A 27,841-nucleotide genomic window follows, 5' to 3' on the forward strand; every position below is an offset into this window, starting at 1 on the left:
ACATAATGTCTCTTCTGGTAGCACTTTACCTTAATAATGATTGGTCAACCATTGTGAAATACAAAACAATACAGACAGTCTTGGTCTGAAAGTAATTTTTAATATGGTTTGTAGTTATATACTTTCATACATCTCACTTTTACCGTATAATTTGAGAGCGAGAATCTATAGCTGTGTATGTTAAAATCAAGAGTTTTGGTTTAGCATACTTTACAAAATGTTTTGTTTATCTGCAAGTTGCTATGCACCAATACCCTCTTTTGTAAAAATATTTGATCTTTGGCAGTACATCCAAATATGTATTTAAATTACATTTTTTAAATGCTGCATTGGTTAAAGCACACCCCACCTCAGGTGTACTGATTACAGTGTATTGAAGTTGTATATAAAGCCAGGGAGTCTAATTCTATAAAGAGAGAAGCAGGCATGATTTGGTTCATAAAGGCAGCGTATGGTAGTGTTAGGACCAGTCAACATAAGCAGAATATGGCCATATTGTGTTACTAAGATCACAATTTTTAATATAAAATAGTAATATTTTTGCAGCATTTAAAAAGTTTTTTTTTTTTTTGTTTGTTTTTTTGCAAATGTATTTATGTATACCCATTGTTTATCACAGATGAATATAGGTTTTTTGTTTTTTTTGTTTTTTTTAAAATCCTTTACTGCCTAACATGCTTACAACAGCGATTAAACACCTTTATCACTTATCTGGGCTGTAGTTGTCACACCACATGCTTGACTGTACCTTGCAGCCACTGACATTGTTTGAATTTCACAAGGCATGATGTAAATTGTAGTTCCAGTTCATGCACTAGCACCACAATTTCTATTGTGCCTTGTGTAATTAAGTGTGACGCTGCGGCCACATGGCATGGAAGCATTCTTTTAAAATGCCTAGGGTCAGTACAAGACATGGGTTTGATAAACCTTGCTATTCTCTACCTCAGTTTTCTCTAATATATTTGTTTGGTGTGTGCTGTTGTGTGTTTGTTTGTTTTTTGTAGTTTATAGTACTATTCTGATTGCTGTTATGCCCTTCACAGGGTGGTGGTGTGTAACTTATACCCATTTGTCAAGACTGTGTCAGCAGCTGGTGTTACAGTGGAAGAGGCTGTGGAGCAAATTGATATAGGTACATTTCTTTTTGTGTCTGTTTATTTACACAACCGCTATAAAGCAACCATGGCATAAAATATTGCAAATAGTTGCTAGTTTAGGCGACAAGAATAATTCACTGGCTCATTTTTTTATTACATACTTAAAGTGAAAGTCAATCCTAGCTAGGATTGACTATTGAAACAAAGGGGACTTTCATTCATGAAGTATAAGATACTTCATGTAGAAAGCTCCTTTATTTGTTTTAACTGATCACCATTCTTAGCTGCTACAGCAGCCCACGGCTAAAAAATTATTTTGCTAAGAGGTGACGTTTTCACCTCAGCCAATAGCCGTGCGGTAAATCCGGCTTGGTGCCCATGGGAGCCGGATTTACCGCACGGCTATTGGCTAAGAGGTGAAAACGTCACTTCATAGCAAAAAAATTTTTTAGCTGTTGGCTGCTGTAGCAGCTAAGAATGGTGATCAGTTGAAACAAGAGCTTTCTACATGAAGTATCTTATACTTCATAAATGAAAGTCCCCTTTATTTATTTCAATAGTCAATCGTAGCGTTTGTACAGTGCTAGGATTGACTTTCACTTTAAGATTTACTTTTTTCTGATTTGTAACTAGTCACGTATGAGATCATTACAGCTTGTAAAATTTCTGCTAAATCTATACTGTGTGTGCATACACACACACACACACACACACACGTGTATGTATAACATGACATCTAAAAAATCCAGCGAACTTTGGAAACGGCTTCAAATGATGTTTAAGTTCCTGCAAACTTTGTTTACATTCTGCACATTTTGTTTTCTTGTCCATTTTGGTTTTGCATAACTTCCCTGCTGTCTTATAAACAATAGTGCTGTGGGAATATCATGATTCTGAAGGACACAGATTGGCACAAGATCTGCCAGTGGCCTTGCATTTTGGAAAGCAAATGTTTACAGCTAAAAGCTAGAGCAAAATAAATACAACTTTGTAGTGGGGGGGAATAATATAATAATAATAATAATAACTACTGAGTGTGAAGACCCCCCCCCCCCAGGGTAATTCTAAAAATAACAGCACTGTTATTTAGGAAGGGTAGATACAAGCAAAAAGAAAAGGTGTGAAATGACTAAGGTTAAAATAACATTAGCTCAGGTGAGCATACTGAATTACAGTATTTTGCCATATTTTAGTCTTTCATATGCAATACTTAAGTTTTAAGTTCCGTATCTAAACTTGTTTTCATACATATACTAGTTTGGAATATGTTGTACGTTTGAAACACGTCTCATTACACTGCATACAGAACTGTGCAATGTATTTTGCACAATCTACTAAAGATTTTCTCCTGGTTAAAGGGACAATTAACACCTTATAGTTACATGACTTTTCTGTAGCCTTGCAGCAGAGTATTTGTTTTCAGAACCAATTAACACCTTGTTTTCTTTACCTGTTTTTCAAAGGCCAAACTCCCCCCTTTTGCCTTATTTGGGTGAGCCAATCCAGATTTGCTATTGGAGTGTAGACCAAGCTCGCCAGTGCTATTTTGTCAGCAAAAGATTTGTTTAGCAGTTTCTTATGATAAGCTTGTTTCAGGTTAATTAGGAATATACATGGTGGGGTTAGGCTTGTGAAGCCTACTGTGTGCATTCTCATTTCTCTGAGCTGTAAAACCCACAACATTCAAAGTTAAACTACAGGAAGAGAGCAAAATAAATGATGAAAGTACACTGCATTTTTTTTTTTTACTGTGTATAAATAAACATTTTATACTGCAAACTGTTTACTGTCCATGTAAGCCATCTCAAGGAACACAACACGTTATGTTTTTTTGTTCTCAGCAGTAGTTTGCTGTTTTGTATACATTTAGGATTGTGCTTTTCACAAACTTGCTTTTGTTGTGGGAATGAAATACAAATGATGCCGTTACGTCCTGCATAATTATTTATCAAGATCTGGTGCCTGGCAAATGTCCCACAAGCTCCCTCTAATGCCTATTTGTAGCACTTGCTTTGAAATTTTGAGACAAACCATACAATTGTAAAGAAGTTTCCAGTTTGTCTCGTCAAACTTGCTTTATCTAGATGTTTAAAGAGATATCTAGGTAAGGTAGTGTGCACATGTTTGGAGCACTAGATGCCATGAAACACTGCTGCCATATAGTGCTAGAAATAAAAGGTATACAATTCTTACTGCTCCCACATAGTGCTGCAGACATGTCCACACGTGAGTTTACCTCCCTGTTTTTCAATAAAGGATACCTAGAGAACAGACAATTTGAGAATAGAAGTAAATTTGGAAGTTGTTTAAAATTGTATCCTGTATATGAATCCTGAAAGAAAAATATTTTTGTGCCTTTTTAAATCTAAGGGATGTACTGGCTTCACAAATGGGTGCCTACCCTTTTTGCTGCATGCATATGTGACGCCATAACAGGTGCTCTCCTATAGATATCAGCTTGGGTGCTGCTCCTCCCCTTCATCTGTTACCTTTAAGGGACATTAAACTCCTTTTTTTTTTTAAACATTTTTATTAGGCTTTGTCCCATGCATCTTAGAAGCCAAATAGTGCTGCAAATGACCAGCTATTTGATTTGCAGATTAAATAAATTGCTCTTGGTCTCCTAAGCAGGGAGTGTGGGACAAGCACAATTTTACACAAAGCAAGAAGTGTTTTAATGCCTTTTTAAAGGGCAAATACGAAGTATCAGGCACTACCAAGATAAAATTAAATGTTTCAGGGCTTGCAGGTTCAAGAAACCTGTCCAAGGGAATACACGTTCATCAAAATGTTCTCCCTTTTAGGATGTCACTTCTGTCCCAGTGATGTCATCTGCCTCATAGCCAATCAAGTGTTCGGTTGTTCATTGATGCAAAACCTCAGAGCCTGTAATCTAAGGGGAGTGCAGCATATAAACAAATATGCTGTATTTTAAAGCCATCTATGGAAAATCAAATTGGTTCTATTTTCTAGCTGTATACTTTCACTATATTGATTTCTTTCCTATGACATGGAGAGTCCACAACGTCATTCCAATTACTAGTGGGATATTCAACTTCTGGCCAGCAGGAGAAGGTAAAAAGCACCCCAGCAAAGTTAAGTGTAACTGCCTTACCCATAACCCCCAGTCATTCTTTTTGCCTCTGTCAATGGTGGTTGTGCGAAGTTGGTGTCTGAAGATTTTAATCCTTTTATGGGTATGCAAGCAAGGATTTGGGGTCTGAACACAAGAGAGATGACCCAAATGTCTGCTCTCAAAAGGTATGCACTTATACCACTCTGGCCCTGACTACAGGGCAGAAAAATTCCAGAACAGTATAAAATATAACTTTTATTAGTTAGGAGTTAAAAAAACCAAACAATTTGGTTATAGGACATACAATATAAAAACCTCACAGATGAAGGTTGTTGCTATATCTAAAGAGACTCACTATATGAAGTCAATTCGGCCTATATAAATAGAAGATAAATAGTGTGTCATATAAAGATATAGAGGTAGCTCTACTATAATGTAATTAGTCAGGAGTGTAATTGGGGAGTTTGAATGATTCACCATATACTTATGTTGATCTGGTCAAGCTTTTTTAAAAGATAGATGAACAGTATGAACAAATTAGATATTGAGATGAATACAGGACTGGGTTGTAGTATCAGATTTTGTTATGTCAACAGTTGTCAATGCTTGGACTTTGTGTAAATATCACGCAATCATAAATGCTAACCACTGGCGTATAGTTACAACTGGAGTCAAATGTATCGAATTGTATCAGTAAGTAACCAATCCACTGTGCCTAACTAGATATTGTAAAAAAATTATATACAGAAGTAAGTAAATTCGAACAGTCCGAGATACAAAGATCTCTTGAAATGCAGTTGCCGTAACCACACTGAGATCTATGTAAACCTGAGCCTGTGCCAAGTTCAAAGAAACCACCCTTTTATGTTGTATAGGGGTAATGTAGTTAGACAATGTTCAATATGTGGTGATACTCTAATAGTGAACTTAGATGAATACATAATTATACCTCAGTTTGATCTCGCTCTAATTTAATGTCAATATGAATAGAGCCTAATGTGTTAATGATTAGGAGGTAAATTGTGCAGGCTTTTATACAGTTATCTCAGTCTAGTGCTGTTATAAGCAATTTAGATACATCATGTGCGTTTAAATAGCAACTATTCTATATTCAAATGTGTATAATATGTCGATCTTTATATAATGAAAAATAAATGTACCACAACCCAGGCTATATAAATTAAATAAATGTAACTGTCTTATGACCTAGAGATCAAACCGATTCTAGTTAGTATTATCAACATTTGGCACAACCCAGACACTATGGCCTAGATTTAGAGTTCGGCGGTAGCCGTAAAAACCAGCGTTAGAGGCTCCTAACGCGGGTTTCTTACGCACTCCGGTATTTAGAGTTTATTTACCGCCACTCAAAATACACCTAACGCTCACCTTTCTACCGCCACCTCAGACCCAGTAGTAAACATATACCGACAAAAAAAACATCCACGAATCACAAAACAAATATTACACAAAGTACACTTACACTCATACAAACACGACACTATCTTTATTTTTCATATTTTAATTTTTTTCGTTAAAATACAAAGGATTAAAGTTGCGAGATCTCTGGTGTTTGAAAAAAATCCACACAAATCCATTTTCCCATTGACTTACATGGACATACGGGAAAAGACCCTCATATACCTACATCTAACGAATAACATTATCACAAACATACACTCATCGATGCATACAAACAATATACAACACATGACATACACAAAATATTTATTTATTACAAAAAGAACACGATTTAGCGACTTTTTCACACAAGATCATGACGTCACTCAATTTACGAGGAAAACCAGTCTTAGAAAAAAAAATTAGAAATCTTTTGAGCCTCCATTGACTTCTATTGGGAAGACGTGCTCGTGCACGCGAAACCCTCATTTCCCTAACGCACGCAAATAGCGTAGACTGAAAAACTCCAAATACCAGCGCTAGAAAAGACATGATTTCATGCGTTAGACCCAGCTATGATAAATAGATAAAGAAATGACTATTTCCCTATGGTGGACTTATGGTTTTTAATTATTAAATATTCACCACACCATAAATATTTTTCACACTTTTAGATTACATCAACTACAAATCCACATCACTAGTAACACATTATTATTTAAATAAAATTACATTTACAATTAAAATAAAATTCAATACACATTTCTGGATTCCCAAACACTACACAATGGGAAACATCTCTCATTTACCTTTATTATTGCATTTCAGTTATTCAACTCATATGCTTGCAGCAACTGCATATCTACATAGGCTTAACACATAATCACTCATGGATGCACATATATTACTTTTAACATTCACTCATACATGTGCATTCAAATGATGGGGGACAAACACATTACATTCTCTACAGGAATCACAAAACACAACATATGGATTTGACTGTACTTGTAACATCATGATTCCATCACCAGAAACCATTAGGAATTACGTACAAGAAGAACATCATTACACCAGATTACAGATGTCACTTTATGGGAAGGAACAACAATGCCACACCGCTATATAGAAGTCAGCATATGTGGGACACAATCACAATATATACGTACATGTACATAACACGCATCACCCATCACGCAACCACAAAGCACACATTTATATTTTATTCAGCACACAATAACAATGTAGCACAATACAACAACACAATGAGGATTTCACAACTACATAGGCAGGTTAATAATATCATGACGTCATTAGAAGATTCAACCATACACATCACAGATTCACCACTGTACCGCCCCTTTAGGAACTTTAACACTCAATACTACAATACAACATATACGTAAACCACACTTTGGAACAACATTATTATGGAGATTTCAATGGGACAATTAAGAAATATTGTCAGATCGCAAATCACTTATATATACAATACTACAGATGACAGCCGGAAGTTATTCAGTATTAGTGCGATTTGAAAGGGACGCGTACAATATTGACTGCTCGGAAATCACTTATATATACAATACTACAGATGACAGCCGGAAGTTATTCAGTATTAGTGCGATTTGAAAGGGACGCATACAATATTGACTGCTCGGCAATCACTTATATATACAATACTACAGATGAGAGCCGGAAGTTATTCAGTATTAGTGCGATTTGAAAGGGACGCATACAATATTGACTGCTCGGCAATCACTTATATATACAATACTACAGATGAGAGCCGGAAGTTATTCAGTATTAGTGCGATTTGAAAGGGACGCATACAATATTGACTGCTCGGCAATCACTTATATATACAATACTACAGATGACAGCCGGAAGTTATTCAGTATTAGTGCGATTTGAAAGGGACGCATACAATATTGACATCTCGGCAATCACTTATATATACAATACTACAGATGACAGACGGGAAGTTCTGAATTCTTATTGCGATTTGAATGGGACGCATACAATATTGACTGCTCGGCAATCACTTATATATACAATACTACAGATGACAGCCGGAAGTTATTCAGTATTAGTGCGATTTGAAAGGGACGCATACAATATTGACATCTCGGCAATCACTTATATATACAATACTACAGATGACAGCCGGAAGTTCTGAATTATTATTGCGATTTTAAAGGGACGCGTACAATATTGACAGCTCGGCAATCACTTATATACACAATACTACAGATGGCAGACGGGAAGTTCTGAATTCTTATTGCGATTTGAAAGGGACGCATACAATATTGACATCTAGCTAATCACGTATAGATACAATACTACAGATGGCAGATGCTACTTTATCGTTTACAAACAATATTGCAGCAACATTGATCGATCACATTCGATGCACATTATACACAACTATGCACTTTCATTCATGTTAGCGTGGACGTGTGCTTGTTACTATAAGATCGCGTTTAACAAATATTGATTACGCATATGAGCAAACATTACAAACATGCACTGTATGTGTGATATTTGACACTTTCACATTGAGATTCATTGGGGGAAAACAACATTTCAGCAAACAACAAAAAAACGCCCACTGTGAAAGCATTCGCGCCGCTCACATACCAACAGGTGAATACAATCAGCAATCATTACAAACTCACTACCATTGGACTAATTGTACTATAAATCCCCCAAACAACATGGCCAATGCATCACTTGTGATCCACATCAGATCAAGTGCTTACCTTGTTACGCTGTTTTGAAAGATGGATGACGATGACATGGTAGACGCTGCTGGTGGTGCTATTGGCGAACTAGCTGTTGGTCGAATCAGGCAGCCTCGGCGGCTCAGACCGAGACGAAGGGGTCGTCTGGTTCGAGGTCCTCGTGTCTACAGGGTGAGACCCACCTTGGAAAACATGAGCGACTTTGAGGTTTTTGATAAGTATCGGCTCGATCGCGAACAGCTCATTGGCCTTTACGATCTTCTTAAACCTCATTTGGAGCCACGTATACAAATAAGGACTGCTGTTCCCCCCATGAGTAAGATGCTAAGCTGTCTATACGTCCTGGCCTCCGGGAGTTTTCAATCCGGAGAACTGTACATGCATGGCCTGGCTCAAGGTACATTCTCTGTGGTGTTTGATAACTTTCTGGACGCCATGGTACATATCAGTAAGCAATACATAGGATTCCCACAGAATGATGGTGATTGGAGGCGCCTGAAGCGGGAATTCTTTGATATTGCTCAATTGCCCAATGTCTTGGGAGCCATTGATTGTACCCACATTGCGCTGCGTGCTCCAATTGATGACTTGCCCTTCAGAAATCGCAAACATTTTCATAGCCTCAACGTGCAGTATGTTTGTGACGCACGGATGAGGATTATGCATGTGTATGCGAATTTTGGAGGGGCTTGTCATGATGCCCGCATCCTCTCTCTGTCGTCCCTGTGGAGACAGTTTGAGGAAAGACAAATGCCCCCTGGTTATCTCGTTGGTGAGTATTTGTGCTCAACATGGTTAATTATTTTGACAATTGCCCCTGTATTTTTTAACTGTTAGCGTCATGTTCAGCTATAGGATTAAATTTAACCATTTCTTATTTACCGACGCTAATGTCTAGTTTTATTGAAAAGCAGATATGTAGCATGTCTTACCTTAAGTGTTCATATAGAGAATGCAATGTAACCATGTAGTTAGCATTTTACACAAGGTTTGTTTTAGGAGAAATACGCATATGTAGCATGTCTTAGATGAAATGGCAAGATATTATCTCATGCAATTTAACGCTGTCATTGTCTTTTTCCGCTAATGTCTAGTTTTATTGAAAAGCAGATATGTAGCATGTCTTACCTTAAGTGTTCAGATAGAGAATGCAATGTAACCATGTAGTTAGCATTTTACACAAGGTTTGTTTTAGGAGAAATACGCATATGTAGCATGTCTTAGATGAAATGGCAAGATATTATCTCATGCAATTTAACGCTGTCATTGTCTTTTTCCGCTAATGTCTAGTTTTATTGAAATGCAGATATGTAGCATGTCTTACCTTAAGTGTTTAGATAGAGAATGCAATGTAACCATGTAGTTAGCATTTTACACAAGGTTTGTTTTAGGAGAAATACGCATATGTAGCATGTCTTAGATGAAATGGCAAGATACAGAATTATATATAAATTTATTTATTTTTTTTAATGTTTCTGACAACTTTTAATATGGATTATGTTTTTTAAAAAATATATTTATACAACAATATACTAGTTTAAGTATTCTGTTTGAATTATGTTCTGTTCTAAATTTATAGGTGATTCTGGGTACATGAGCCGGCCTTGGCTCATTACCCCCTTGCGTAGCCCAACTGATGTGTCTGAGGAGCGCTACAATAGGGCTCATAAGAGAACCAGGGCGGTGGTTGAAAGGATGTTCGGGCTCCTGAAGATGAGATTCAGGTGCCTGGACCGTTCTGGAGGAGCACTCCAGTACAACCCAAAGAAGGTGGCTAAGATCGTTGTAGCCTGTAGCGTCCTGCATAATATTGCACAGCGGGCTGGGATGCTGCAGGCCGTCCCGGTGGACAGAGACCTCCTCAGAGATGAGGAGGATGATCCTGTTCTAGAGGGGGAATTCCAGGACGAGGGACTTGATGTCAGAGCAGACGTCATCAACCGCCACTTTAGACGGTAAAGAATAGAAGTTACACTGGAGTATTTTCAATAGATGTGAACTCTATGGAAATGACAAGTAGAGAATTGTGCAAACATGTTAGTATTGATCAAATGTTAGAATAATCTTTATTTTTCATAATATAGGTGATGCTCTGGGCATTGGGTCCTATAGCGAGTCTTTGCCACCTGGTTTTTAAAGAGGACATCAGATGGTAAGTAGAAATGTATGGACTGTTGCTGGCATGATTTGTACACAAATACATCATATGGCATACATTTTAAAAAATATAATTTTGTTTACACATTACTTAAAATGTACATAATCAGAAAGGGATACTCTAGAATGACTATGGTTCAATGTCACACAGAGGTTTGTTCTGCTCAATATGACTCAACTTCACACTTGATAGAAAATAACACAGGTTCATACACAGGCTTAGTAAGCTAGTGATAGATATTTATTATGAAATGGGGGGTGGGAGAGGGGTACAGAACTGATTCACACACTTGTATGAAATCTTTATATATAATTTCTTACATTAGGGAGATGACTTAATCTAAAGACTGAAAGGGAACAATTTGAAGCCTGACAGTGAAGATTTCCAAGACTGACAGTGGGGAAAAAGCCAAGATTGAAATTGAAGTATACCAATGGGATCATGTCTGGCATTATATTTCAATTCTGCTGACCTTGAAAACCATACAAATACATGTTCACATGGTAAGTGCAAACTATTTGATAGAATAAGGCTGTGGAGACATCCTATTGGAGACACTTAGATGATTTTCTATTTTGTAGATGGTATTTCCCAGTCCTCTATTTAATGAACTGATGAATAATACACCTATTGAAGATCAACTGTTTACCCCTGAATTGACTTTCAAAGACCATGCATTGTCCAGGTTGGTGTACCAATGCATGCTAGTGAAGACTGTAGAATATTAGTAGCTTACATACATTAGTCATATTTAGTTCTTAATGAGATATTTAGGGATCACAATCAGAAAAAGGAATACATATTATAGTTGATATAGAGGTATTTGAATCTACATGAAATATTACATTTAGGTTCATCATACATATATTGTTTACATGTGATATACATTATTATGTATAATTTTAATTTTTGATATTTAAATATAATTTTTAATCAACAATATAATGGTGTATGTATTTAATTAATTTAAAATCAATGTAATGATTATCTTTAAAAAATGTTGATCAAAGTTAGAGCATAGACACCATATGATTTTAAATGTATTTTATGAATATTTTACAACGTGTGTATTAACTTTGTTCCATTTTTATTATTTGTCATTTCAGATTGGCATCTGATGACTTCCTGGAATATTTAATTATTTTCTATTAAATATATGTTTATTTTTAACAGATTCTAATATATATCAATATAATCTGTAAATAAAACTTGGACTCCCTTGACTGGTAGTTGGCTATTTGACAAGCACATGCATAAGAGAAAATAATGCATTAATAGTAGAAAATAAAAATCTTACGAGAATATTAAAATATATCTTTTAACATTAATTGGGGAGTCAGATTCTTCAATGCTTTTATATAGAAAAAGTATATATTAAAAATATTTAGGATATGTAGTAATATTATGATTGTTTTAACATTTAATAAGGTGAAGTGGTTCAATTACATGAAAGTGACAGTGTTGTTGAATGTAAAAAGAATTGTATAAGATCATGTATCTTCCTTAGGTATCTCAAAACATTATTAGAAAATATTTTACAATTATTACATTTCTAAATGGTAGGTCATTTAACTTGATATTTTTAACAAATAAGTTATTGGATGCCAGGTTAATCTATGTAATTTTCTAGTGGAGTCATTTAACTATACTTAGTAATATTATGTATTTATTACAATCTTACCTCTTGGGTTAGACATCAAATATCTATATAGAATGTAATTTCCCCTTTAGTTTATTTTGTCAATGTTAAATCAAAATACAATATGTTTGGGTCCTTAAAGGGGTCATTCAAAATGTATATTTTGTATAGATTGTTACAAATATCATACAAGAATTTAAACATATTTAGAATGTACTATAGAATTACATTCAGTCTTTAAATATACTTGTTAAAATAAAAATAAATGCACATATCTTAGTCAATGATATAAGGCATCTATATGCAAACAACAATCAGCATCAAAATAGCCTATGTAGAGATGTATTTAATCCACGAATATATATAATTACAATATAATGATTGAATAACAAAACATATTAAGTTAGTCAAATATAAGATTATTATACAAAATGCATACATAACATATAGCTTAATGTCCCTCTACGCTGAAGGCTAAAAAAGACCTCATTTAATAAATATATTTCAGTCAGTGTGTAAAACAATCTAGAAGTTAATCTAAATTTGCTTTACTCATATGTTAGACTCATTTAGCAAAAGGAAGGTGCCTAGGTTTATGATATATTAAGCATTATTGTGAAATGTTTATTTAAAGGGACATGAACTCAAAATATACTTAAAGGTAGACAGTTAAAAAATGAATGATTTATACATTCTGAATGAGTATTCTATTTTAATCAACTTTAAAACTTGTCTCATATTATGAATGCTCATTGTGATGTTGCTATCATTACTTTAAAAATAAGGCAGTAAATAGCTAATTTATTTGCTTCAGTACTCTGGACAGAACTTTATTGTTTGGAATAATTGATGCAACAATCGTCAAGGACAACCCAGGTTTTTATTAAACAATTGTCCGTAATATAAAATATCATTATTGATTTGCAAAGAAACATAACAAGATAGCTGTTAACATTTGATAATCGGATTAAATAATAAAGTTGATTAACATTTCATGCTCAATCACCAATGTTAAATTTGTTTGGACAGTGTCCCTTTAAGAGATTTAAAGAGTGTATTTACTTCTCTTCCTATCTTGACATACTTTGCTTGAAAAGCATATCGAGATAGGCTCAGTAGATGAAGATTGGTGGATGCACAGAGATGCCTTATGTGATTGTCTCAACCATGTGCATTTAAATTTCTTCTGTTGAGGATATATAAATACTAAGAGAAAATGATTTACATTTTAAAGTCTAAACAATCTTCTATCTCTACAAATCATTTGATACAATTGTTTGTAATGTCTCTTTAAAACTAAAGACGCCATTGCACAATAACATATATGAGCACTTCAGACAAATACAAGCTAGAGGTTTATTTGAGAATAACAAATCTGTAGTTTAACATTTATAAACAGATTATCCAAGTTACTGACATTCTAACCGGAATTTTAACATTAATAAATATTGCGTGGGAAACGCATCTTCAAACACCAGATTAGCATATTTAAACATTGTGTGCTATTGCGTGACATTAGACTCTAATCAATGTGCATTATAAATACATTTAATAGAGCAATGTCAATACTTCACAATAAATTTATTTAAAGAACAATAAAGACATACAATATTAAATGTGTATTTGTATCAAAGAAACAGACCGTTATTAAAACGAGAAATGTCTACAACATTAATAATGTGACAGTATTAGATTTTAAAGAGTATTTAATCATTTAATATTTCACGGATCACGGATATTAAATCTGCGTCACACATATCCGCATGACAGGCCCATGAGTTACAAATAAGTCTACATGAAAAATGAAGTTACAGCACCACCAAGCGGTATGTGTAAGGATGTTACTAAGATATGAAACATTAAGGAACGGTCAATCAGAGTTCATCACACAAACACAACTTGAGTCAGGATGGTCTCACAGACATTATAACAATATTTCAAACTTTTATCCAATCAGATGTACAGATAAATTGTCCCATGGTGCATCTCATGTTTACTTCACCATATAAAAGTCCATTACACGTTGCCATCTTTGTCAGTTCTCTAATGCCTGCAGGCAGTATATATTATAATATATTTTTTGCAAAACCCAGCAGGCATGTCAGTTCCCAGGTTCACCAAGGAGGAGAGCGCTGCACTGGTCCACGCCGTCAAGGACTTTTATCCCCAGCTGTTTGGGAACAAGAGGAGCTCGACAGATGCGCCTGTTAAGAAGGCCCTCTGGGAGTCTATCACCAATGCGGTTAGATTGGTGTGTGACGTCCAGAGGACCCAGGATCAGATCATAAGGAGATTCGGAGATATGAGGTTGCGTTTATCGAAAAAAGTCAACCTCATAAGGGACTGGGTACAAGCCCGTAAGAGAGGGGGCCAAAGAAAGGCCCCGCGGAAACTGTACCTACTCCCTTATGAGGTGACTTTATGCGAGCTCCTCAATCTCCGGATCCCCAAAAGATTTAGATCCTCGCCATCCTCGGCCTCCTCTTCTTCCCTCCCAGCTGCGGGATCTGAAAGTCCTGACGCGGGGGACAGGGCAGATGCTTCTCCGTCCGGTGGCCTGGGAGGAGCCGATAGAGAATCTGAACCAGGTAATTATCCAACTTCATATAATATTATTTATTTTAAAAATCAAATATGTGTATTTAGTCAGATACTAAACCTATACAGATCTCACAACATACACTACATATGATGTTTAGATATCTGATTTTAGATTATTGACACATGAAATAGGAATGATGTTTCTTGCGCTCTACAGAATATGCGTCACAGAGCGGAAATGTAATTTCGCATCCACGTTAACATGGGTTTGCGGAAAGTGGCATTGCTTTATACATGTTGTTCAAATGACGGATGCGTAATTCCGCTTGGAATCATTGCGCAATGATCGCGAAAATGGCATTTCTCATCCACGTTAACATGGGTTTGCGGAAAGTGGCATTGCTTTATACATGTTATAAATTAAATGGAAATTCTTAGATTAGTGAAGAATACAGTATTCTTATTTTAAATATTATAGCTAATAAAAAACGAATAATACAAATAAATTATAACATATGGCCATCAATTGATGATTATGTAATAACAAGCAGATATTCTTAAAGATACAGTAAACAACACAACTGATTGAAAATAAGAGTCCAGGATATATTTATCATTAATTTAATTGCGGAAACTATTAACTCATGGGACTACCAAAGGATTAATATTTTTCAATTGATTTGTTATTAATGTAAATTTTTTAAACATGGCATGATTAGTATTAATGATATGCAATCCTCATTTAATATATTACAGATATGGATGTGGCTGCTGGATCCTCAAGCCAGGGCTTGTCACAGTATGGTATGTCTCTTTTTAATTGACATTTGTCTTCGAAACATGGACTGAACATTACATACTAAATACACATTGTTCAATATTTATATGTAATGTCTATTTAATAGATGAAAATTAAATAATTATTCGGATATCCTTAAATAACATATTATATTTTAATTGCATGCTCAATACCATTCATGACATCAACATATGGAGTAGATAATTCATTAACAAACAACAACATTGTGGAATCTATTTAATTTTAGATTAAAGGGATACTGAGCTACAATTAATATTGTCTTTCACATACAGTATGCAATATTAATAAACATAAAATATAATACTATCATCATATGTGACATATTCTATTGCTAAATGTATTTTAAAATAAAGAAAGTACGTTTATGTGCATCTATATTTTTGTTGACCAACCTGGGTTTTTATTGATGATTGGTGGATACCTTCAACAAACAATATTTATTGAATCCAATATTCCTTATCTGCCTTTATGATTAATATCGAGCAACATTCTAATTATAATAGGAGTCAATGTTAAATCATTTTTTACAGTTTGAACATAGAAATCAATTATTTAAATTAATCATGTCAGTGTCCCTTTAAGACAAAATAGATTCATTCATCTTTACATTCTTTTTATTAAAAACTATTGAGATATAAATCTAATTATCTGTTGGAGTTACTTTATAGATATCTGCATACTCTAACAGCACCATGATTACATATTTGTAATAATCAATTTGGTTATGTATTGTGATAAATATGTGTTGTGTCCTAAACAAGATTACTGTACATTGAAAAAATGGGTCGATGTGACACATGTTTGTTTAGATTTGTCAACAGATGTTCCGCAATATGTGGTTTGTGTGTATTCTTGTAACTTCTTAAGGACATATGACGGAATTATTCCGTCATAAAACAATTGAGCTAAGTGAAAGCTGTGTCCTTAAAGGGTTAAGAACATTGATCATTGGGTATATTTAGATATGCAATAGCAGCATCTGAGATTAATTTGATGTCTAATGTAGTCTGACATTAAACATATGTTCAATACAGATATGTTTACAGAATCCCCTTGATTCAATCAAGCATTTTCTGGTGTAATGACTGCTCTATTCTTCACATTTTAAAGTTGATTAATGTTAAAATTCTAGACAGATGTGATTTAGTGATATCCAAAATGTGTTTAATAATATATATCTATATCATTCATAGAGAGAGTTGGTGTGGGGAGCCCACAGGAATCCAGCAGTGACATAGAGCCGCCTTTGCGGTCTCCTGGTAAGTCCATTGACTCATTTATATGTAATTGAAGGTGTATTGCTAATCAATATTATGATCATGATTCCGATGAAGCATAACATTATAAAATATCAAAAAATTTATCTTCTGATTATATTTTTTTTTTTTCTATTGAGCGATTAATAATTTCAACTTTATTAGTCTACACATTTGTTATTCATAAGATGTATAACATATGTTTTTTTCAATTTGATTTTTTGACAACAGTCATCAAGTGATACACACATGAGAAATCTTAAATGTTCTATGTACTATGCTTTTATGAATTTAACATTAAGACAAACAATACATTAAAATTCTGATTTATTGACAATAACAAATCTATTGTCATTTGTATGCTCCATCAAAATGATGTAAATCATAACTTTGTGTGTGTATATCTTTAATGCAACATTGATGTGCGTATTTGAGCAACAGTAACATATGTTATAATATCTGATCTTAAGGTGTACACAACATGTTATGTTTTACAGAGATTGATGTCACATGTGGGATGGAGGAGGAAGAGGCTGCCTTGGAGTCTGATGGTATGTGAAATATATCTATCATGTTTCCAACATGTTTATTTTTTGGAAATCATTTTATTGAAGACATTCAAAGTCTACAGCTTTTTCCCTTTAAAAAGGAATATTATTTGTCTGTTCAAATACACTACTGCCCCCTTTCTATATCAGGCAGCATGAAAATCTGCTTGTATATTTTTTTTTTAAGAATATATAATTCATGCCATCATTATGTCACATGCATATTCCATGCCAAAACACAATAATAAGTTTCAAATTGTACAGACAGTCATTGAGATTCATCTGAGTGCCTATATAGATACCATATCCTCATTTCAGAATAGTTTACAGATTCAAACACACTTCGAAGTATATTGAAAACATAATCAATTTGAAATGCGTTGATTTGATGTCAGGATGTATGAGATGTTAATATATTTTCTTTACATTTTCAGATGGATCCACCACTTCTGGTCATCTGGTTTCCGCCCCTGCCCAGTCACAAACCCCTCCCCATGCACACACCCCTGACCATGGCCACACCCCTGCACAGACCCAGAGCCCTTCCCATGACCAAACTCATGTCCATGCCCCGACCACTGCCAGCCCTTCCCATATTTCATATCCTGTCCCTCCCAAAAAACGCCCATACACCCCCCTTCGCCACTCCCCACTCCCCAGCTGTACGGCCTACCCCGGAGCGGCAGCTCACCACTCCCCAAGCCATTCCCATCCCTCCCCAAGCCAATCCCATCCCTCCCCCCTGTCTCAACCTTCATTGTCCTGGGTGTCAGATTGTCCTTCCCAGGCACAGCTGTAAGTATCATTCTAAATACACTTTATAAGATACTTAAAGGTACAGTGAAGTTAAATTGGTTAAATTGTGATTCAAATCCAGCATGCAATGTTAATCCAATGTATAATTTAATACTCTTATGAATTATTCGTCATTCTCTTGATATATTTTTTGAAAAAAAAGTGATTCCTATAATTAGTTTAAACAATAAAATAAATCTGGCCATCATTTCTTTATTGTTGGATGAATGTATCCATCAACCAGCATGCACAAACAAAGTTCATAAACAAATATTGGCTTCCATAAAAAGCAACATTCTTGCATTCAAAATATAGCTTGAGAATTAAAACATATAATGAATATGTGTAATTTCTAAAGATTTGTCATGTCATGCTCTATCAGAATCAGTCCATTAAATATTTAGGTTCAGTGTCCCTTTAATTGGATATCACTACATATACCAAACACCACTACTTGGATCCAAAATTTTATGTACAAATGTGGATACATTATCTCTTGTCTAACCCAGTGGGAATGTAATTTCTTCTGGTTGCTATGTTTACACAGCTTGTCCTCAATGCCAAAATGTTTAAGGATAGGTGTGCCTACCACAGTCTAAATTGATTTTTTAAATTGCTGATGTAAGTACAATGTAAATCCTTTAACAACATTTGATACACTCAAGCTGTATAAGTGGATCATCTAAAACCAATTAAAGGGGACAACATGTTTGAGTAACATGAGCCTTTAATGATTTCTGTCTGTCTGAATAACCTAATTCATGTGTAAAGAATATATGAAAATTAATTTTTGTAAATAATTATTTGTCTTTATGATGACAATGTATGTATAAAAATGTTTTATTCTGTTGTGTAATTATCCTTAATATTTAATTTTATTTTATTTTAGGCTGTGACTCAGCATGGCTCATGCTAGAAGGGATAGCAAGAGTAGAGCAGGCCGTGTTGAGGAACGCAGCTGTCCTGAGAGGGATGAACGACACCATGCAGGCCCAGCTCCGGGTTCAGGACTTGACTCTGCGTGAAATTATGCAATTACGTTCAAGGCCTGAATCTGGAGCTGGACATGCACAGGACAATGAAGAGGATGACCAGTAAGTGGAGGATCTGGATATGCTCCATGGTGGCAGATAATAATCCTCCGTCCACATGTTGAATTTGTATTTATATTGTTGCCATTTGGCCTTTTTATCAGTTTATTGTTGTGCCTGTTGCACTCTTTTACCTTGTCATGTGTCTCCAATGGGGCTATGCTGGCCCTTGGCAACTCTCTTCATGGACTGTGATGCACTGTGTTACCTTGCCATGTGTCTCCAATGGGGCTATGATGGCCCTTGGCAACTCTCTTCATGGACTGTGATGCACTGTGTTACCTTGCCATGTGTCTCCAATGGGGCTATGCTGGCCCTTGGCAACTCTCTTCATGGACTGTGATGCACTGTGTTACCTTGCCATGTGTCTCCAATGGGGCTATGCTGGCCCTTGGCAACTCTCTTCATGGACTGTGATGCACTGTGTTACCTTGCCATGTGTCTCCAATGGGGCTATGATGGCCCTTGGAAACTCTCTTCATGGACTGTGATGCACTGTGTTACCTTGTCATATGGCTCATATATTCCTTATTTTTACAAGATTATTTATAAACGTTTTGTATGTTTTCTTACATACTAATAAAATACATTTTATTTCACAAATCTTTGTCCTCATTCTTCCTGTTATTTTTTGAAAGCTCTAGTTTATGCTGTTGATCCTTAAAGGGACCTACCAAATATATTTGTTATAATGAAATCATATATGTAAGACAATAGTAAATGACTTTAAGATTAACATCTCCAATGTAATCTTATTATTTGTGTTTATATTATTTTCTCTTAGCTCTATCATTGCCTGATTATGATTAGCAGAGTAATTTCTTTATATATGTATATATATTTGTATTTGTGTATATATGTATATTGAAATGTTCTGATCCATGTGTGTATTTATAAACTCTGCATGAATTGATGCACCTTTACCAAATGATCTGAGTATTGATACAATGATATAATCCCTGTATGAATTGATGCACCTTTACCAAATGATCTGAGTATTGATACAATGATATAATCCCTGTAAAGTGTTCATTTTATTTAAATAGTATTGACTATGTGTATGCTCTTTTTAAAAACAAAATTATGTCCCTTTAAGTGATGTTGATCACAATTGTTAATGAATGTATTTCCATTTGTAAAGCGTTTTTGTCCTTTTTACAAGAACAAGGACATATATTTTTATTAATAAACAATCTTATTGTAATGTTGACAGCACCTGTATTTCATTTTCAAATCTATATTATTGTCAAAGTGTAACCAAATAAATCTCTGTGTGTAATGCAAATAATGTGGATGATGAATATTAGTTAACTAATATGTTAACTAAATACATCTCCTCCCATTTATGGCTATAGGTAGGCTGACAATAATTAAACTTGAATAAATGACACGTTTAATCAATCCATGTATAACTATTGTTATTCAACAACAATCCAAACATATCTTAAAACATCAATGGCATATGTATTTCTCATGTGTATCTTTTAAATGTTAAAGATATACACCATAGCTATAGTTCAAGGGACAGTCAAGTCCGAAAAGATGATTCTGGATTTGTTGTCATTCCTAGATAGCAATCTACACACATACTAGTTCCTAAAATATAAATACGTTTCTTAGTGATATGCCAAGATGTCACTGAGTCCTTGTATTGTCTGCGGTTTTTCAGCGATCTCGGATGCGCCATGTTGCTTAAGACGTCACCTGCCAGGCTGTCCAATGATTCCTTGTATTGACTGACGTTCTTACGTGATCAGGAATATGCCTTTTATTGGATTGCGTTTTGACGCGATCAAGGATGCGCCTTTTTTTATGGGCGTTCTTACGTGATCAATAATGTGCCTTTCATTTGATGGCGTTCTTACGTGATCAATAATGTGCCTTTCATTGGATGGCGTTCTTACGTGATCAAGGAAGCGCCATGTTAAGACGGCACATGTAAAGGTAAAAAAACGTCTGATTGGATTGCGTAGTCCCGCAATATTTGTGCACGTTAAAAACGTTTGTGACTGCATGCAATTTTAAAAAGCTTGCGAATATGTATTATTTGCATCATGTTACATTGTTGACCCGTAGCTGATAAAGACCACCACATTCTCTTTTGCTGGATGTCTGGTTGAATCAACGAACGAAAGCAAAATGTTTTCATGCATAGGATATTTATAGGCAAGTGCAAATCTCTACAGTCCATGTTTAATATGTTTGTCAACAATGTTCCTTTTTCTTAAAAATTACTGTTGTGTTTAATGTTGAACATATCTAATTAATAAATATGCGCTATTGTGTTTGAATAAAGTAATCAATATGCATTTATCATATGCTAAATATATGATGCCGACTTCTTCTAAATGTAATTTCGTTGTATATTTTATTAAAGGTTCATTATACACTCACATTATAAATCAAAATCTTGGATTTTGTCTCTAGTTAGATAGTCCATTGTTTAACCAATAGGTTTATTTTGTCTTGTGTTGTAAGAAAATGTAAGTAATTTTCTTACTCCTCGCAAAGCCTCTGAGTTTCATGTGAGTACCATCTCCAGCTTTGTCCAGTTTGTGTAAAGGGTCTTTTCATATGTTAATGATGGTGTATTGTGTTGTTTTACGGTTGTAATGGTGGTTCATCTATATTTTCAATATAGCTAACCCTATTTTATTTGCAAGTGTTTGAAGCTTTTTAATATTGATATCAGTATATGTTAATCTTGTTGTTTGTAGTAGTGTCTATTACATACAGTTATGTAAAAAATATAGGATACTGTCCCTTGAATGCAAATGTTGTTTTTTGTATCATGTATGAGATCCACATAGTTTAATCTTCAAATATATTTTTGTTAGCATATTTCCCCCCCCCCACACTCCTAAAAGGACTTTAAACCATATTCATTGTTAAAATAAAAATATTTACAATAAAATATTAACACAATAATGTCTCTTAAAGAAAATAGACTTTATTTAACACGTCAATATAAATGTGATTTTAAAAATAATTTTTTGACAAAGTACATGTAGATATACCAACAAGCTTAAAATATGTGTTAGCATATGTAATGTTGTTAAAGGGACAGTTTAGAAAAATTTTATTTTTTAAAATTATTCGAAAAGTCAATTCTGTAATATCAAGGATATAAAATGTTTCTCAACAATTGAACATTTGTCTGTTTATTTAAATTTGCTATCTAAACCTATGAGGTTGGTGTGCTCATTTCTTCAATCTTGAAGAGTGCTTGTAATCATTATACAATTTGAGCACTAGAGGGCATTTGGATAGCATTTGTATATGTAAAACCTTGTGCTCATACAGCATATTATTGACCATGTATTGATAATTGATATCTAAAATGTTATGTCAGAACAACAAATAAGTGGTCATTTTTCATAGTCATAGATACAAGGGTAAGCACATAAGTCACACATGTATTTCTCCATTTTTTGTTGTTTCCAACTTTATAATGCGTAATACAGTTTTTTCTTTGTAATCAATAATTTTCTGACTGTCCCTTTAAGCTGTGTTATTGGCATTCAAACAGTAATATGCCATCATGGATAATTGTTATGGTAATTTAGTTAGCGATTCGGGAAACAGTTTGGACATCACATCACAGAAACCAATCAATATCATGAACAAGGATAGGTATGTGATGATGTGGTTTTCACACACTTATAACCCACACTCTGCAAACAATCTTCCTCCATGGACCCGGTCCCATAGAAGTCGATTATATACAGAGTGTGGTCCACAAGTGTATGAAAACCACATCATCACATACCTATCCATTACACATTACATAAAAAAATAATTTGAAGATGGAAAAAAATACTTACTTCCTCTTCCTTCCCCTCTTCCCACGGGGCTGAGGCTCTGGGAGAGGCAACTGCCGACTCCGAAGAGTCCTCCTTGGAGCTGTTGTGGGAGGAGTGGAAGGAAGAGTACTGGGACGACCAAGGTGAGGAGTAGATGGCTGAGGAGGAGAAGATGGATGAGGAGGAGAAGATGGCTGAGGAGGAGGAGGAGTAGATGGCTGAGGAGGAGGAGGAGGAGTAGATGGCTGAGGAGGAGTATGAGATGGGCCGGCAGGAGGAGATGGCCCAGCAGCAAGAGGCCCAGCAACAAGAGGCCCAGCAACAGGAGGTAGACCAGCATGCGCCTCCCGGAAAAAAGTGAACATTTCTTGATGAAGCTGAAACATTCTTGTTTGTCCTTCTTGTATTCTATTCAGTATGCTGATTATTTCATTTTGTCCTTGAATAATTTGATTCTGGCCATCAAGTATTCTGCGTCGTCCTTCTATGTTTTCTATCCGGGAGGTACGCATCTGGTCTATGTACTCCAGTAGAACCCGCACCTCCGCTATTTCCTCTTGTTGTGCCTGTTGAACCCGTGCACGGCGGAGTGCGGGTCTTTGAGGGACCTCGGGTTCAGCGGGATCCTCTTGTGCTTCCGGGGCCTCTTCATCATCTCCCGTGCGCTGTTCCTCACGGGGGGCCTCTTCCCTCCGAAGTGGGAATTCCTCACCACCACTCTCATCCCGGGGAGATGCAGGAGGCTGTGCTGCCTCGTCCCCAGACTCTGTATATAAAAAAAATAAAAAAAAATAAAAATATATATATATTAGCATATTTGCAAATAAAGGTTTAAATGACTTAGCTTACGATACAATTACAAATGCAGAATCATTAATCCACTTTGAAATCTAACAAACAATCAATACGATTTCCGCTTTTTCTAAACCGTGTTTGTGATATCTGTGGTCAATGTGAATGTTTTAGCGTTTGTTTTCAGTCTGTTTAAATGCACACCTAACCTATAGCCTAGATACTGATGTAACCGCAAAGTAATAGAATGCGTGTAAACAGCGTAATAGCATTAATCTGATCCTTAACACATGAAACCCAATGTTTGATCTTTCATGATTTAGAAGCATACATTTAGTATCAACTTTCGAATGTACTTTTCTTATCTAATTAGCTTCATTCTCTGGATATTCTTTGCTGAAAAGCATATATAAATATGCTTCTAAGATGCTGATTGTTAGGTGAATATAGCTGCCTCCTGTGATTGTTTCACCGTGTGCATGGCTATTTCTTCATTAAAATATATCTCAAGAATTTATCTAATTAGGTAATTTAAGTACATTTGAATGTTTTGTCAAATTGTATTCGCTACCTCAATCATGACAGTAAATGTTTGCGTATAGTGTCCATTGAAATACATTCGTATGTGAAATTATTGTTCAATGAGCTTACCGTCAGATGAGAGTGGCAGGTTCCCGGTATCGATTCCTCCGATACCGACTACTTCCACCTCGGAGATGCTGGGCCGCAACATTTCCTCCCATCGGCAGTATTCCATTTCAAGGGCAGGGCCGCCACCGGTCCCTGCGGCATGTCGGGCCTCCAGGCTTAACTTTTTTTTAAGTTCAAGTTTACAGTCCCGGTACCGATGTTTGATAGAATCCATATCCCGGTTCCGGCCACCCACTGCATTGACTGCATTCCTAATCTCGTTCCAGAGCCTCCTCTTGTCAGTCGGGGTGGTCTTTTGGTGCTGCAGCATCCTATGCCTGGCCATATAGGCCTCTACGAGGGCCTTCTTCTCCTCCATCGTAAACCTCGCCTCCCTAGTCGCCTTGGCCTTCCCCTGTGACGATGCCCTCTGTTTCCCGGACTGTGAAGCCCTACTCTGACCGCCACTGGGCCCAGCCACTTGGTCATCTTGAACCAAGTGGCTGGGTCCACCCACCGCTTCCACCCCCGCTTCCTGCCCCCCTTCCTGCCCTGTTCCTCTCCCCCTCCCTCTACTCCCCCCTCTACCTGTCCCCTGCCTGGCCTCCATCTCCTCCCTAAACTAAACCCCAAATAATCAAACAAAAAGTGAGTGTGATGAAATGAAAGGGGCTCAAAATAAAGAACTAAAAAGACAAAAAAGGTGCTTAAAGTGTGAGGGATGTAAAAAAACAAAGAGGGTAAGGAGTATTTAAATAAACGAAAATAATAAGACTAAAAGGAGGATATGTAAACTAAATGTAACTAGGGGATGGGTATGGGATGGGTATGGGGTATGGGATAAGAGTAAATGGGATGAAAGGGAATGGGACTACAAGGAATGGGGTATGGAGTGTAGTATGAGGGGGTAGGGGGTATGGAGTGTATGTAGTGTTATTGATAAGTGTATGTATGTATTGAATGTGTTTGCGTGTAAATGTGTTAAGTGTACAGATAAATCACTCGCTCGCTAACTCACACTACTTCTAATTCTCACTAACAAACACTCCCACTAACGCTCACTAACTACCACTAACTGACGCTCCCACTAACAACTCTCACTAATAACTCCCACTAACTCACTCACGCTCCCACTAACAGACTCTCTCCCACTCCCACTAACTCCCACTAACTCACTCACTCTCTCACGCTAACACTACCAACTGACTCTCTCACGCTAACACTACCAACTGACTCTCTCACGCTAACACTAACTCACTCTCAAAAATTCGCTAACTCTCTATTCTTAAACCTCCAATCTCCAAAGACCCAACAGCAACACAGTCAAAGAAGCCATGCTTGTGTGGTGCTTATATACCCTGTGTAAATGTTTAATGATGTCCCAATTTCCATTGTAATTAGTGTTCAGGTGTGCTTTATTAGCAATTAATATTATTGCAATGTGTATTAGGTGTGTGAATTTGCGCATGCTCATTTCGAGTTGGTATTTGTGGAATGTGTAGAATGCGATGATGTCATAGTGTTCGTTTTAGCTTTCATTGTCAAAAAGTATTCTTATTAAATGTGAATTTGCGATGGTGTGTTCTTCGTGAAGTGTTGTATATGTATGTTTTTCATAATATATAATGATATTGAATGCAATTTTGTTTCTAGTGTATGTATCTCTTTTTTAATCCTTGTTGTTATTGTGCGATTTTCCGCATCTTAAAGTATATGCGTATTCCCCGTATAAATAGTATTAAAACTTCCCCCGCTTGTGAATGTGTAATGCTTGTGTGCTTTGTTGAGTGATTGTTGTTGTGACATTTGCGGCGTGTTATTGTTGTGCATGATGTGGTATGCGTCATATGACCGAGCTGTGCGTATTCTCGCGAGATCGAGTGTTAGATTAAAAAAGGCAATTTTTTTGCTTTCCCATTGATCTCTATGGGAGACTGTCTAACGCGGGCAGGATTACGCGTGTGACATACACGCGTTAGGAGCATCGTTAGATGGTCTTATCTTAACTCTAAATACCGGAGTCAAACATTGACGTGCGTTAGACATAAAACACGCGTGGCGTTAACAGCCCATCTACCGCCGAACTCCAAATCTAGCCGTATATATCTAGAATAAAGAAGTAGAACTATCAAAGCCTTTGTATCTCACTATGAATTCGGTACTAATAATGTATCAGCGTACGGCCCAGCCCAAGCTGTTAGCAGTAATAATATACAGTGCGTGTATATAGAGGTAAAGCTATCCCCCTGTATTGTATCGCGTGATAGATACTGTTGTTAAATCAATGTGTGGCACAACCCAGACTGATGGTAGTAAGTATGACTATAAGGAAATTATGAGAGCAAACCTCATTTAAGCAACTGTTATCTGGGTATTAAAATTAACACAACATGAGTGTGACTAAGCTCACAGCTCTCCCCTGACTCGTTTCGCCCGGTTGGGCTTTTTCAAAGGATTTGGGGTCTAGCTGTGTCCACATCAATCTCTTGAGTAAGAGTAGCGGTGGCTTTTAGCAGTTAAAAGGCGGCGAAGAAGTCTTTGCTTTACTTTTAACACTTTGCTACCCCTTTGTAGAAAGCCAGAGTTGGTTAATCTTTCTTTTCCTACAGGTCTGACAGGGAGTAAAGTGCCTTCCACACCGAAAGATCAGCATCTATAATGCAATTGGGTCTAAGGTACAGAAGAACTGCTGCACTTTAGAGGTTAAGCCTCATTTTCAGCTCCTTTCTAGGACTTGATAATCCTTATAGTTTAAGGATTCATATTGGGGACACAATATTTCTCTTAATCAAGTATGGCACTTATTAGTTTGAGCCGGACACCTTGGCTAAGGGATGTAGGTTAAAAATAAGGCTACCCTTTATTTCTTAACCTTTTCTCTCCTTACTATTTTTGATGGGAAGTTTATTTTATTTAATAGCCTAACTTGAGGGCTTTTATATGTTCTAGATGTTTGCCTGATATACAAGGAAAAGTCTTTGGTGATTAACACGGAAAGCCGTTTTTTAAACTGCTGGAATTTTTTTGCAATTTTTTTTTCGTGAAAATATCTGCCCAGTTAATGTCGGTCTCGATCACGTGACCTGCACTCCCTGTTTTGCAGAGCAGTTGTAGACTATTGCAATTGTTCCTGTTGCTGACTCTATTCGTGTCGCACTGTACTTAAGGTTGAAAGAGCCATTTCATCTCTTGCTAAGAGAACTACCATTCCTATAGAGGATAGTTGCTCTTTTAAGGACCCAATGGACAAGAAGCTAGAGGCTTACTTAAAAAAGATGTATGTTCATCAAGGACTACAGTGGCAACCAGCATTGGTGTGATGCATTGTCTGATTTCATTGCACAGGAAACTACAGTAGAGTAGATCATGATAGGATCAAAGCTGTAAAATTGGCCAATACTTTTATCTGTGATGCCAATATGCAGATAATTTGTCTTGGAGCTAAGA

At 36.0% G+C, this 27,841-nt stretch overlaps 1 protein-coding gene across 1 annotated transcript in view; it reads left to right on the plus strand.

Annotated features, from left to right (window-relative positions):
- ATIC (5-aminoimidazole-4-carboxamide ribonucleotide formyltransferase/IMP cyclohydrolase) overlaps positions 1–27,841 on the plus strand; it is a 191,276-nt gene that overhangs the window by 15,088 nt on the left and 148,347 nt on the right. Inside the window, exon 5 of the mRNA XM_053698807.1 lies at positions 1,047–1,135. Coding sequence (XP_053554782.1) covers positions 1,047–1,135 — 89 coding nt within the window. The remainder of the gene's footprint in view (positions 1–1,046; positions 1,136–27,841) is intronic.

The sequence above is a fragment of the Bombina bombina genome, chromosome 1 (genome assembly GCF_027579735.1).
Source record: "Bombina bombina isolate aBomBom1 chromosome 1, aBomBom1.pri, whole genome shotgun sequence".
Taxonomy (NCBI): Eukaryota; Metazoa; Chordata; class Amphibia; order Anura; family Bombinatoridae; genus Bombina; species Bombina bombina.